General features: G+C 40.6%; 1 protein-coding gene across 2 annotated transcripts in view; it reads left to right on the top strand.

Annotated features, from left to right (window-relative positions):
* fam234a (family with sequence similarity 234 member A) overlaps nt 1-6,321 on the top strand; it is a 42,544-nt gene extending 36,223 nt beyond the window's left edge. The window contains exons 12-13 of one of the 2 annotated variants that reach the window (XM_041206134.1): nt 1,284-1,494; nt 4,778-6,321. In XM_041206134.1, the coding sequence (XP_041062068.1) occupies nt 1,284-1,492 (209 nt within the window). In that variant the 3' untranslated portion in view covers nt 1,493-1,494; nt 4,778-6,321. Of the gene's footprint in view, nt 1-1,283 lie in introns of both variants that reach the window. The other variant, XM_041206133.1, reaches the window with a different exon arrangement.
* The last annotated feature ends 7,960 nt before the right edge of the window (nt 6,322-14,281 follow it).

The raw sequence follows: 14,281 nt of genomic DNA, 5'->3' as shown, positions 1-14,281 counted from the left end.
TCTGTATTTCCAGTGAAGCCCATGTTATTAGCAAAGCTAAGGGTGTTCAATATCATCTAGATAAAGCTTCAAGCAGATTTATGTATATGGAACAAAAGAATAGTTGGGAGTAATTAGTAGCAATGATACAAATCAGAAAATGCAAACCAGTTCATGTAAATATTCCCTGTCTCATCACAGAACCCTTTGTGATTTTGCGAGCATCCTTGCTCAAGTGGGAGGAGTTATAACTCTACCTGATCAAAGCCCAGTCCCTCAGGACCAGCATAAAATCTGATGATCAGCCCATGAATATTGTTCAGTTCTTCCTTAATCAGTGACTGTGGCACTTGTGTCCAGTAGGGCTGTAATCTATCTGTCATCAAATGTAGATAGTCAGTTACCCTTGAAAGGGAATTCTGTATTCCATTTTAAATATGCAGAACTGTCATTTTGGATAAAAAGAAGTTCAAATATAAAGAATTAAATCTAGGAGACCACCTTTTACTCTAATAGGCACAAGAGAAACAAGGTTTTCAATTTCTTTTAGAGAAAGCTCCAAAAACAATGATTATATCAGATGTCTAATAACAGCGTTCCAGGTCAGGAAGTGAAACAGCCCTTTGCGCACACCATGCTCTTGTGGAGACGTGGCTCGTATTGTGGCTCTGCCGCATGTTCTTGAGTGGCGGAGAAGTGTTATGAGCCACCTTTTCAATAGATAGCCCTCGTCATCCACCTTTTCAACAGATAGCTCTCAACCACCCAACTCTGCCAAAGAACCTTCTTAATTTTGCTTTTTTCCCCCGACTTCACCCCTCCCACTACCACCCCTCACAGGCACAAGGAGTCCCCTCTGCAGAGCCCAGTTCCTTAAGATCGTTAAAGATCGATTACCTTCCCCTGCAAGTGCCAGGTTAATTCTGGTCAGCAGTAATGTAGAGGGTCATTTTAACCATAGCTGCCCAATGGGATACAGATTGTAAAATGGACATCCACCCAGTTCTTGTCAGGCATGTGAGGTTAAAATGACACTCATACCTTCTGTCAACTGAATAAGAATTCTGCCCATAATAGTCATAAAAAATATGTTTTAAAAATAGGTTGATGAACTGAGATCCAATGAAAGTCAACAGTCTAAAATGGGGAGAAAAAAGTTGGGGAAGTGTATGAATTTAAAGTATTTGTAATTATCACATACCTGCTATTTTTACCACTGTTACTTAAATGTCATTTTGATGGTATGGAATTATTATTACTACTCCTAAGAGAAAAATACAACAGTATCATACATTTTATTGCAGCTGCTTTATTTGAACAAAGTAGACATGCTTGCAATGTACTGATGATGGGGCAACCTATAGGGAGCAATCCAGGACCACTGACAATCACCAAACAAAAACTGAAGGAAGCCATCTCTTTGAGCACGGTTAGACGACTAAACGAGGGGCACGATGACTTCAGTGATGACGAAATCAAGGAATACTTCTATAGAATGCGATACAGCAGCTAATGGTAAATGGTAAAAAAAATCAATGAACAAAAGTGCTTCTCTCTTTATTATTAGATATATTTATCTATATAAAATATTTTTTGTTTTATTTCTTGCTGACCAAAAACAGTTGCTTGCAAAATATTGTATTTTAGGAGTACTTTGAAGACAGTTAATAATTTAACCTTCTGGCTTCAGAATTACATCTAAGAGCTTCCAAAAGGGGAAATCCAAAATTGGTATTAAATCTTAAAACCAAATTGGAATTTAAAAAGGCTATGCTCCCTCCCTTAACATAAACAATTAGAGTAACTATTACAGCAGTGCTCATTGATATCTTTCATTATCTTATTGCATTGAGCAAACCATGGCCTTTGTTGTAATTTTATTAATTAAATCCAAAGTTTTTGAATTGCAAGCATTTTGCTTCATATTTGATTTGAAAAGTATCTTTTTGATCACATGACTTGAATTCAGAAGGCACAACTTTAACCTCTCTGACTCGTTTGTGGGTTTTTTTCCTTATTTGAAACACAAGTAAAATGTTACCCTATTAATTAGTATAAATTACGTGTGCCCCAAAAAAACACCAAGGAAATGCAAAGCAAAGCAGTTCTGGAACTTTTCAATATTTGAATTAATCTTTAAGCCACCGCTCTAAATAATCTCATTCTCTTCAAGAGTCTGAATATTATCTGAAATTTACATTACTTGATCTCAGTCACTTGGGAAATAAATTACCATATCTGACAGTGCAATTTTAGGCTGACTACCATGTTCGTATATACTTGCAAATTAAAACATAGGCACCAGTTATGATATTGGGCACCTAATATTTTAATTAGTACATTGCCAAGTTTCTGGGCATTGTTTATATACAATGGGATCAGTGAATGGTATTCCTTCAATCTTTATTGAAACAGGGAGTTTAAATCTCAAATGTATTTGCAACAAGAACAGCACATTGGAGAAGAAAACCTATGCACCCCCCTTGAGAATTAATATGTTACTTATTAATTAGTCAAATTAGTGTACCCATTCAAAATCATTCCCCTCCACTGTGGTTGACAGAGCCCTCAACCTTGTCCGACCCACTTCTCACACTTCTGCTCGTATCCTTTCCCCTCCCTCCCAGAACCACAATAAAGTTCCCCTTAACCACACCTTCTACCCACCAACCTCCACATTCAAAGGATCATTCTCCACCATCAAATACAAGGGACTGTTCCCCTCTGCGACACCTGATTCACTCAAATAAACATTTTGTAGGGAGGGGGTGGTGGGAAAGCATATATATTTTTATTCTCTACATTTGAATTATGCCAGGAAGAACTGATTATGATGTACACATGTTGATATTATTTAAAGGGTAGCTAAAATATAGGTGGACCAGGTGGAGATATTTTATTCGCTGCTTTCGTATTTTACTCCTGCTACACCCCCAAAGAAAAACTAATTGGTTGGGATATTTGCCAGGGGGAGGGGAAACTCAGAAATATGAGGAATCGGAGGTCCTGTTAAATTTAATGGCAGGACCTTATTATCATTTGCCTATTCTACTTCCTGCATGACAGGTGGACACAGCTCATCTGGGAACCACTGGGGACAGTCCCTGAGAATAGGAAAAGATTGGGAGTTTGAAAGGGAGGTGTGAGTTGGACCAACAATTGGGAGGCAAAGATTGTGGGTCTAAGCATGGGCAGTGGGGAGTCCTCAAGTTGATGGGGCAGAATGTTCTGGATCGCATGTTCAAGGTGAAGGCAGCATATCACAACAGTGAGGAGAAGCCATGATTGGAATTTTTGCTTGAGGCACTTTCCTACTTCTATTGACTCACAAGCAATGCTCTTAAAAAGCATTGCCTGTGAGCCAGCTACTCCATTCCCCATTTAGCTGCAGGTTTCCTGAGTCCTAGGGAACTTGGTCAGCATCCATTAAATTTAACCCAACTGCTGGGAACCTGATTTAAGTATGAGTCCCAACTCTTCAAAACAGCTCTCAAGCCACTGCCATAAAAATAATGGCAGGCATGTAAATAGGATGTTGGGGGCGCCTTTTGCAATTTCTAATTTTTAATTCTCTCCCTCTCAATGTGGTAGATACTATGTAAAGGCATTGTTTTAACATTTCTATATTTTTCCCTTTCGTTGATGAAACTGAAGCATAACAACGTTTTGTGCCAATTAGAGAGATAATCTTTGAATGTTTATTACCACATTACAATGTGGTTATACAATACAGAAATATTAATTTAAAAGGAATGAAACAACAATGTATTTTTTTCTTTGTGTACTGCATTGGGAAGAGTACACACTGCATGAGTGTTTTAAAATAAGGAACATACTTTAGGGAGATGTACCTGAAGTACTAGCCTCGTGCTATGGAGAAGACTAAGAAATTAGCTCCATTAGTCAGAATGGAATTAGAAGCAATTTGGGTAAACGTGGTGTTATATAAAATGTCGTAATATATTTTGTACTTGTATCATATGTATTTATGGTCAGTTTATTTAAGTAAAACTGTACAATCCACCATGTTTTTTAAATTAAATCTAGTCGTCCCAAATTTGAAATATGGTTAAAATGTATGTAGATAGATATGCTGTGTATTTCTACCATGTTCTATATTTTGGACTTTTTTCAATATTCAGTTTTTCTTTTCATCTCATCTCAGTACAAATAAATACTAATTATTTTAAGAGTTAGTCTTTTCAAGCACTTACTGGACTCTGATTGATTTAACATTTTTCAGGAGAATGAGATCACTGTTGACCAATGGATAAATGAACACTGTACCTTATTCTGAACTTAATCATGCATGTAGTGCACTGATTAAAATTAAGCTCCCCACAACACAAAACGGATTATTCCAGGATTACTATTAAATTCCTACTGCTTGTTACTACCTCCAGGTTTTCATTGTTAATAGACAAATCTAGCTGATGCATTATCAGGTTTCAGAAGCATTAGGAAGAGGATGAGGTAAATTAGATAATAGTGGTTCGGTGAAAATAAGTTTCAGTTTAAAATTGGTAGCTTAATTCATATGCAGAAGGGAAGATTGGAATAACCAAGGATCTGACATTTCTGTGGTTGTTTAAATGGCAGCTCCAGCTTTGTAAATGAGGTGTTGCTGCTGCTGAAAATGTGCTAAATGACCTTCAGAGATTTGATCACTAGTATTGAACACAAAATTCACGTCTTATTACATTGGAGAAAAATATAACCTATGGAATGTAGCAGCATTGTATAATGGGCAAGCTGATTAAGCAAGAAATTACTGAAGCAAGTAATTATTTTATTACAGGAAATAGAACTGACTGCTGAAATTTTTGAAAGCGTGGGCAGTAAATTTTTACCCTTGGCTAAGTGGTGCAGTGCCAAAGGAGTCCTACACTGTTTGAGGTGTCATCTTTTAGATGAGATGTTAAACCAAGGCCCTATCCTCTCAGGCAAAGGTACAGTGTTCCATAGCATTATTCAAAGAAGAGCTGGGGAGTTCTCCCCAGTTCATATTTATTGTTCAACCAGCATAACTTAAAAGAGAAAATGCTGGAAATACTCAGCAAACCAGGTAGCATCTGTAGAGAAACTGAGTTATCAGTTCAGGTGGATAACCCTTCTTCAGATTCTGATTTTGATGGAAGATTATTGACCTGAAACGTTAACCCTGTTTTTCTCTGCAAGGAGGCTGCCAGAGCTGCGGAGCATTTCTACCATTTTCTGTTTTTATTTCAGATTTCCAACATCTGAGGTTTTACTTTTGTATAACTTAAAATACCCAGGGTATCTGGTAATGATCTCATTGCTGTTTGAGGGGGATTGCTGTGTGAAAATTTGGCATCCGTGCTTCCTCCATTACAACAGTGATAACACTTCAAAAGTACTTCATTGGCTGTAAAGTGCTTTATGATGTCCTGAGGTCACAAAAGGTGCCATACGAATGCAAGTCTTTCTTAGAGGGAACTTGAAATAGCTATGGGGAAGAAAGGCAGATTTGCTTTTGTGGTCACTGAAAAATGAATTGTTTCTGGCAGCTTGAACTTTGTGCTGGTATTTCATGTCAATAAATTTGATGTTTTAACTAAGTTTAAAAAGTGAGTTGCCTTCAAACAGAAACCGAGGACAAGTGTCTTTGCATTTCTGAAATGTTTGATATAGCTGGGTAGTAAGATTCTTACACCTGTTATATGTTAAATACTGTTCTATCTAAAGTTATTTTTAATCTGTACAAAACTGATAGAAATTACTAAATTTTGGAATTTAAAACCCTTACTTAATTTTTATATTTACTTCAAAAACGCTCATTAAATAAAGCATGAGCAAGTCATGTAAATTATTAACAATTGAATCAAAGCCTGATTGTGGACCAGAAGTGTACTAATACATAAAAATATAAAAATAGGAAAATTAATTTGATTAAAAAATAGGAAAATTAATTTGATTAAAGAAATTACATCATTGAAGCGCCAAAATGATTTCATATTGTATTCTTCCTCATAGGGGATTTTATATATACACAAAAGAGTATCAGTTACCTTAACAGTATAACTGCATTAGGTTCATGGTTGGTCATTTTCTTCAATGTATATATTTAAATATACAGATTTTAAAGAGAAATATGTTATTCTATTGTCCATACTTTAAACCATTAAATTGATTGTGAAATGAGGTGCTTACTGTTTAGGTGCCTTGCTTTTATAAGACCCATACTTGTCCTTTTCCTGTACTTTGCACTGTGTTTCCAAAATTTTACAATGAAACTTTTATTCAAAGAATGAATGTGGTGGGGAGTGCTGTAAGTGTTTGTAATGTGGCTTACAATAAATACTTCTGTTTCATCCTGCAAAATAATCTGTTGATGTAATCACAGAGGCTAAAAATCCTTTTATTTGTCATGACTTTGTGAATTTGTGTGTTTGAATTCTAACTGAATTCAAGTAAATGGATTTAAATACTTGTATCACACTTAAACCAATCAACAAGTGTGGCTACACATGTATAGAACATAAGCAAGTTCAGATTACTGAAAACATACCTTTATATTTACATTTTTTTCAAAATTTAACTAATGAGTAAAGAAAACGGGAAGCTGTGGAAATAAAAAGCAGCTGTGATAAACATTTAATACATACATAATAGTTTCGAATACCAGCTGAAATATTTAACTGAGAAGGTGAATGGAGGGGGTGACCCTACCCTGAGTTGTGGGAAGTTTGAAGATGCTGAGGCAATTGAGTTGTGACTATTGAGGCAGAATGCAAGAAATTATTTAGAAGGGAACAGGAGAAGCATTTGAAATGAAAATCAGAACGGTATAGTAGAATGGTTGTTGAATCTGATTACAATAGATTACTCCAGCTGAAGAGCCAGCATAGGCACATTGATGTAAATGGCTGCCTCTTGTGCTCTAAATTCTAAGATTTTATGAGGATGTTAATAAGAACTGGAGCATGAGGAGCCAGAGATTATTGATCAGGATAAATTAGCAGGACCTCGTACAAAATAGAAGTAGGTCTGAATGAGTTGGGAGCTTGTGAACAGTGGAACTCGAGCTCAGTGGGAAGGACATTAGGGTAGAACCTGGAAGTGATGAAACCATAGATAAAAGGTTTCAGTTGTAGTGGAAATGAATAGGTGATATGGAGATGAAGTTGCATTAAAACCAAATGACTATTCTTTTACAAACCTGGGCAGTGAGTGTTGTCAAGCCTGTCCTTCTGGAAGGCAACAGTATAGATGATCCTACCAGATAGAGTGACTGAAAATCCACTTTGGCTATGTTTTGTTTCCTCTTGAGCATGGATGTGCTTAATTAACTAACTGAACACAGGCCAGTAATCAAACTTGGACTATTACTTATTATTACTTATATCAGTGGTAGGGAAATTATTGGAGAAGATTCTTTGTGACAGGATTTACTACCATTTGGAAGCAAATGGACGTATTAGTGAGAGGCAGCAAGGTTTTGTGAAGGGGAGTTCATGTCTCACTAACTTGATCGAGTTTTTCAAGTAAGTGACAAAGATGATCGACGATGGAAGGGCAGTGGATGTTATCTACATGGATTTCAGTAAGGCCTTTGACAAGGTCCCTCATGGCAGACTGGTACAGAAGGTAAAGTCGCACGGGATCAGAGGTGAGCTGGCAAGATGGATACAGAATTGGCTTGGTCATAGAAGACAGAGGGTAGCAGTGGAAGGGTGCTTTTCTGAATGGAGAGCTGTGACTAGTGGTGTTCTGCAGGGATCAGTGCTGGGACCTTTGCTATTTGTAGTGTACGTAAATGATTTGGAGGAAAATGTAACTGGGCTAATTAATAAATTTGCAGATGACACTAAGGTTGGAGGAGTTGCAAATAGTGAAGAGGATTGTCAAAGGATACACCGAGATATAGATCAGTTGGAGACTTGGGCGGAGAAATGGCAGATGGAGTTTAATCTGGACAAATGCGAGGTAATGCGTTTTGGAAGGTCTAATACAGACAGGAATTATACAGTAAATGGCAGAACACAAGTGCATTGATGGGCAGAGGGATCTGGATGTACAGGTCCACCGGTCACAAAGTGGCAACGCAGGTGGATAAGGTAGTCAGGAAGACATATGGCATGCTTGTCTTCATCAGCAGGGATATTGAATATAAAAGCTGGGAAGTCATGCTGCAGCTGTATAGAACCTTGGTTAGGCCACACTTGGAATATTGCGTGCAATTCTGGTCGCCACATTACCAGAAGGATATGGAGGCATTGGAGATGGTGCAGAGGAGGTTTACCAGGATGCTGATTGGTCTGGAGGTTATTAGCTATGAGGAGAGGTTGGTGAAACTCGGATTGTTCTCACTAGAGCGACAGAGATTGAGGGGTGACTTGATAGAAGTTGGCAAAATTATGAGTGGCATGGACAGAGTAGATAAAAACATTTTGCCCAGGGTGGAAGAGTCAATTACTAGGGGACATAGATTTAAGGTGAGAGGAGAAAACTTTAGAGGAGATGTGTGGGACAAGTTTTTTACACAGAGGGTAGTGAGTGTCTGGAATTCGCTGCCAGAGGAGGTGGTGGAAGCAGGTATGATAGTAGTGTTCAAGAGGCAGCTTGACAAATACATGAATAGGATGGGAATAGAGGGATACGGACCCCGGAAGTGCAAAATATTTTAGTTTGACAGGCAATATGATCGGCACAGGCTTGGAGGGCTGAAGGGCCTGTTCCTTTGCTGTACTTTCCTTTGCTCTTTTTGTTCTATTACTGGCCAGAGTGCCTCAGAATTACAATCCATGGTACGTTTGCTCACTAAACAGCCTCTTCTATCCACATTGCAGAAAGGCAATCTATTAGGACAACATGTAGCATTATTCTGATGGCCTGACGCCGCTTCGCTATGTAGGTTTCTGACACTTTGAAATTCAACTTCAGCAGGGGTGCAAAGTGGGCAGTGGCAGATTGACTTCAAAGGGATGAGGATTGAACAAATTATATAATGGGTGGTTCGCCAGCATTAGTTTTTTGGCCCCACCACAGTGACATTAAATATCTTAATGAGAATGGCCACTGCATCAAATACCAACCGCAAGAAGAGTTAGACAAGAATGTTTTGAAGGAGAAATATTTCCCACATCACTAAGTTAATATATAGAAGGTAAAAGCAATTGCTCTGAAGTAGTTGATGTGGAGAGGACTGTTCTATTGATTTTTATAAAAATGGTTACAAATCCAATCTTTACTTCACCCAGTCCATGGTTCTATCAAATCCCTCCTCAGAATTTTACTTTGGTCAGCTGGCTAACATTCAAAATTAATCTTCACAGGTCATTTCAATTTGCTCAATATGGAATGCAATGCTATCCCGAAATGGATATTCCCTACCAGATAGATTTAGGCACCAGGTTAGCAACAGCCACCTGTGTGCTGGCAGAAGTAATTCTGCATTTTAAGTAGCTAAGATGATGTAGCTGACAATAATAGAGCATTGGTAACCTTGCTCCTTTATATCCAACCTGAAGCATTCCACCTATTCGGACATTAGTTGTATATGAACACCCATATGAATTAGGAGGCCATTTGGTGCCTTCAGCCTGCTCTGCTATTCAGTAAAACCGTGGCTGATCTGATCGTGGCCCAACTCCACCTTCATTATGCATAGAATATACAAACCCTCTCTAACCCCATTCATGAGTATAATTATTCGTTGGTTATTAGACAACTGACAAGCATGGCCTTCTGCTCTCTGTAGAGAGTGAGGTGGTACAAACATCTCAGGAGTCATTCAGTGAGCAGTGCAATACATCATAAAATGTGTGAGTGCGTTATCACTTTGCTCCTGAACACAGCATAAGCAGAAACCACACCTCATGGAAAAGTGCTATTATTGGCTGAAGATGTAAAACTCCAGACACCAATTATGACCCATTCCCATGAGTGCCCTTTCCCATATCCAGCCTCCGATAACAAGGTCCTGCAACTCTCACCTCAAGTCGAATTTCCTTAGCAGTTATCAGAAATGGATATCTGCCTTTACTATGCTAGAAGGATAATGACACTGAACCAATTGCAAAGCCTGACAACATAGTTCTGGACGTGGCTCAGAAAGTGAGCAGCAGGAGCCATATTCCTGGATTCAGTACAGGAAGTGCTTCCACTGCAAAGTTTCAGGGAGCTTGGGAAACCCAGGGATGCAATGTTGCATTTAAAAGCCTGTTGAAATGTTGCTTGAATTGACCAATAGCACATGTTAATCAGCAACCCACCTTTCCCAGGGCCAACAGTGTCCTGTGGTGCTCACCAACCTGTGCCCTGCCAACTGGATGCCAAGCCTGTCAATCAGGCTAGCCTCTGTGTGGGGAAATGGCTGGTGACAACACATGCACACGATGGAGTTAATACTCCACAATGTGTGGGCAACCCCAACTCCTGGAAACCCCCTTTCTTACAGACACATCTTGCTCCTGCTGCGTCAGAATAGTTAAAACCCAGGCCTTTGGCTCTGATAGCTGATAGTCTTGATTTGTCAGTGAACAAGGTGGCCAAAGTCTTCCTGTCCCTGCAGCCAAAATCTTCAGATTTTCACCCAACGTACAAGCTTCAGTCCTCACTCAAATTCGAGGGATGATACATGTATATTGCTGATAGTTAACCATTTAAACAAATATCAAAACATAAGACGTAATGTTAATTGAGAAACGGAAAGGCAAACAATTCTAATGAAAGCACCAACAAAGACAAGAACATCAAAACTATGAAAATCAAGTCATTAATCATTGCTGTACCTAACTTGTATGTCTTTTCCATTCTTTCTTTAATAGTTTGCCGATAGCAATAAAGATAATGATAATCAGAGTATAGCAGGAAGGAACAGTGATTGCAAACTTAGAGTGTGCCAGCAGATAGGACCAGAGTTTACAAAACAGACAAAAAAGCTGAATGAAAGGCTCTATATCTGAATGCCTGCAGCATTCTCCATCATGTGCATGTGATGTCACCAGCCATTTCCTCACCCAGAGGCTAGCCTGATTGACAGGCTTGGCATCAAGTTGGCAGGGAGCAGATTCGTGAGAGCCACAGGACATTCATGAGGTGAGCTGATGGCATAGTGTATTATCACTGGACCAGTAATCCAGAGACCCAGGGTAATGCTCTGGGGATCTGGGTTCGAATGTGGAATTTGAATTCAATAAAAATGTGGAATTAGCCTAATGATGACCATGGAACTAGTGTCGATTGTTGTAAAAACCCAGCTGGTTCAAGAATGTGTTTTAGGGGAGGAAATCTGTCGTCCTCACCTGGTCTGGTCTATGCATGACTCCAGACCCACAGTGATGTGGTTGACTCTTAAATGCCCTCTGAAATAGCCTAGCAAGCCACTCAGTTGTAATAAACTACAAAGTTACAAAAAAGGATTGAAACCAGATGGACCACTCAGCATCAACCTATGCACCAGGAGCAACAACAGCAATCTCAGCCCTGTTGACCCTGCAAAGTCCTCCTTATTAACATCTGGGGACTAGTGCCAAAATTGGGAGAGCTGTTCCACAGACTAGACAAGCAACAGCCTGACATAGGCGTCCTCACGGAATCATATCTTGCAGATAATGGCCCAGACACCACCATCAACTTCCTTGCGTACATCCTGTCCCACCCGCAGGACAGACCCAGCAGAGGTGATGGCACAGTGGTATACAGTTGGAAGGAAGTTGCTCTGGGAGTCCTCAAGATTGACTCCGGACCCCATGATGCCTCATGGCATCAGGTCAAACATGGGCAAGTAAGCCTCCTGCTGATTACCAGGTACCGCTCTCCCTCAGCTGGGGGGCAAGGCCACAGAATGTATTCTGGGTGGGGGACTTCAATGTCCATCACCAAGAGCAGCTCAGTAGCACCACTACTGACCGAGCTGGCCGAGTCCTAAATGAAATAGCAGCTAGACTGGGTCTGCGGCAGGTGGCGAGGGAACCAACAAGAGGGAAAAACATACTTGACCTCATCTTCACAAACCTGCCTGCCACAGATGCATCTGTCCAAGACAGTATCAGGAGGAGTGACCACTGCACAGTCATTGTGGAGATGAAGTCCCGCCTTCACATTGAGGATACCCTCCATTGTGTTGTGTGTCACTACCACCATGCTAAATGAGATAGATTTCAAACAGATCTAGCAACTCAAGACTGGGCATCCATGAGGCACTGTGGGCCATCTGCAGCAGCAGAATTGTACTCAAACACAATATGTAACCTCATGGCTTCGCATATCTCCCACTCTACCATTACCATCAAGCCAGGGTATCAACCCTGGTTCAATGAAGAGTGCAGGAGGGCATGCCAAGAGCAGCACCAGGCACACCTAAAAATGAGGTGTCAACCTGGTGAAGCTATAAAACAGGACTACTCGCATGCCAAACAGCATAAGCAGCAAGCGATAGACGGGTCTAAGCGATCCCACAACCAACGGATCAGATCTAAGCTCTGCAGTCGTGCCATATCCTGTCATAAACAACTCACTGGAGGAGGAGGCTCCACAAATATCCCCATCCCCAATGATGGAGGAGCCCAGCACATCAGGGCAAAAGAGAAAGCTGGAGCATGTGTTACAATCTTCAGTCAGAAGTGCTAAATGGATGATCCATCTCAGCCTCCTCCAGAGGTCCCCAACATCACAGATGCCAGTCTTCAGCCAATTTGATTCACTCCACATGATATTAAGAAACAGTTGAAGGCACTGGATACTGCAAAGGCAATGGGCCCTGACAACATTTCAGTAATAGTACTGAAGACTTGTACTCCAGAACTTGCCATGCCCCTAGACAAACTGTTCCAGTGCAGCTACAACACTGGCATCTACCCGGCTATGTGAAAAATTGCCCAAGTACGTCCTGTACACAAAAAGCAGGACAAACCCAACCCAGCCAATTACTGCCCCATCAGTGTACTCTCCATCATCAGTAAAGTAATGGAAGGAGTCATCAACAGTGCTATTAACTGGCACTTGCTTAACAAACAATAATCTGCTCATTGATGCCCAGTTTGGGTTCCGCCAGGGCCACTCAGCTCCAGACCTCATTACAGCCTTGCTTCACACATGGACAAAAAAGCTGAACTCCCGAGCTGAGGCGAGAGTGACTGCCCCTAACATCAAGGCAGCATTTGACCAAGTGTAGCATCAAGAAGCCCTAGCAAAACTGGAATCAATGGAACCAGGGGAAACTCTCCACTGGTTGGAGTCATACCTAGCACAAAGGAAGATAGTTGTGGTTGTTGGAGGTCAATCATCTCAGTTCCAGGACATTACTGCAGGAGTTCCTCAGGGCATTGTCCTCAGCCCAAACATCTACAGCTGCTTCATCAATGACCTTCCTTCCATCATAAGATCAGAAGTGGGGATGTTCGCTGATGATTGCACAATGTTCAGCACCATTCACGACTCCTCAGATACTGAAGCAGTCCATGTGCAAGTGCAGCAAGACCTGGACAATATCCAGGCTTGGGCTGACAAGTGGCAAGTTACATTCAAACCACACATGTGTCAGGCAATGACCATCTCCAACAATAGAGAATCCAACCATTGCCCCTTGATGTTCAATGGCATTACCATCACTGAATCCCCCACTATCAACATCCTGGGGTTTACCATTGACCAGGAACTGAACTGGACTAGCCATATAAATACTGTGGCTACAAGAGCAGGTCAGAGGCTAGGAATTGTGCAATGAGTAACTCACCTCCTGACTCACAGAATCACAGAATCACATAGTGCAGAAGAGACCTTTCGGCCCATCGAGTCTGCACCGACACGTAAGAAACACCTGACCTACCTACCTAATCCCATTTACCAGCACCTGGCCCATAGCCCAGTAGCATTTCCTGTTTTTATTTCATCTGCAAGTGTTCCTTCGTCTACAATCTTACACCCACAAAATGCCACATATGGTATATGGATGCCTACTGCATGCTTAGGCTGGATGTGGAAAATACTATGCAGCTGCGTAGCATGTCATAGTAACAAAAGACCTTTTGGTTCTATCTGCTTTCTTTGACAAGAGCAATATAGCCCATAATAGCTGCGATTACACAGAATCTATAGCACTGAAACAGACCATATGGACCAACTGCTTTACATGGGCGTTTTTTTATATTCTACATGAGCCCCCTCATACTAACAACCTCTTCCCAGCATGCCCCTAAATCCCTCTTTTGCTTTCATTCATGTGTGAGCATCAAGCCTTTCTTTAAATACATCAGTGCTATCTGATTCAACCACTGCCTGAAGCAATGAGTTCCACATTTTGAGCACTCTCTGTGTAAGGATATAACTCCTAATCTGC

The sequence above is a fragment of the Carcharodon carcharias genome, chromosome 15 (assembly GCF_017639515.1).
Source record: "Carcharodon carcharias isolate sCarCar2 chromosome 15, sCarCar2.pri, whole genome shotgun sequence".
Taxonomy (NCBI): domain Eukaryota; kingdom Metazoa; phylum Chordata; class Chondrichthyes; order Lamniformes; family Lamnidae; genus Carcharodon; species Carcharodon carcharias.
This window is presented reverse-complemented; position numbering and strand designations above follow the sequence as displayed.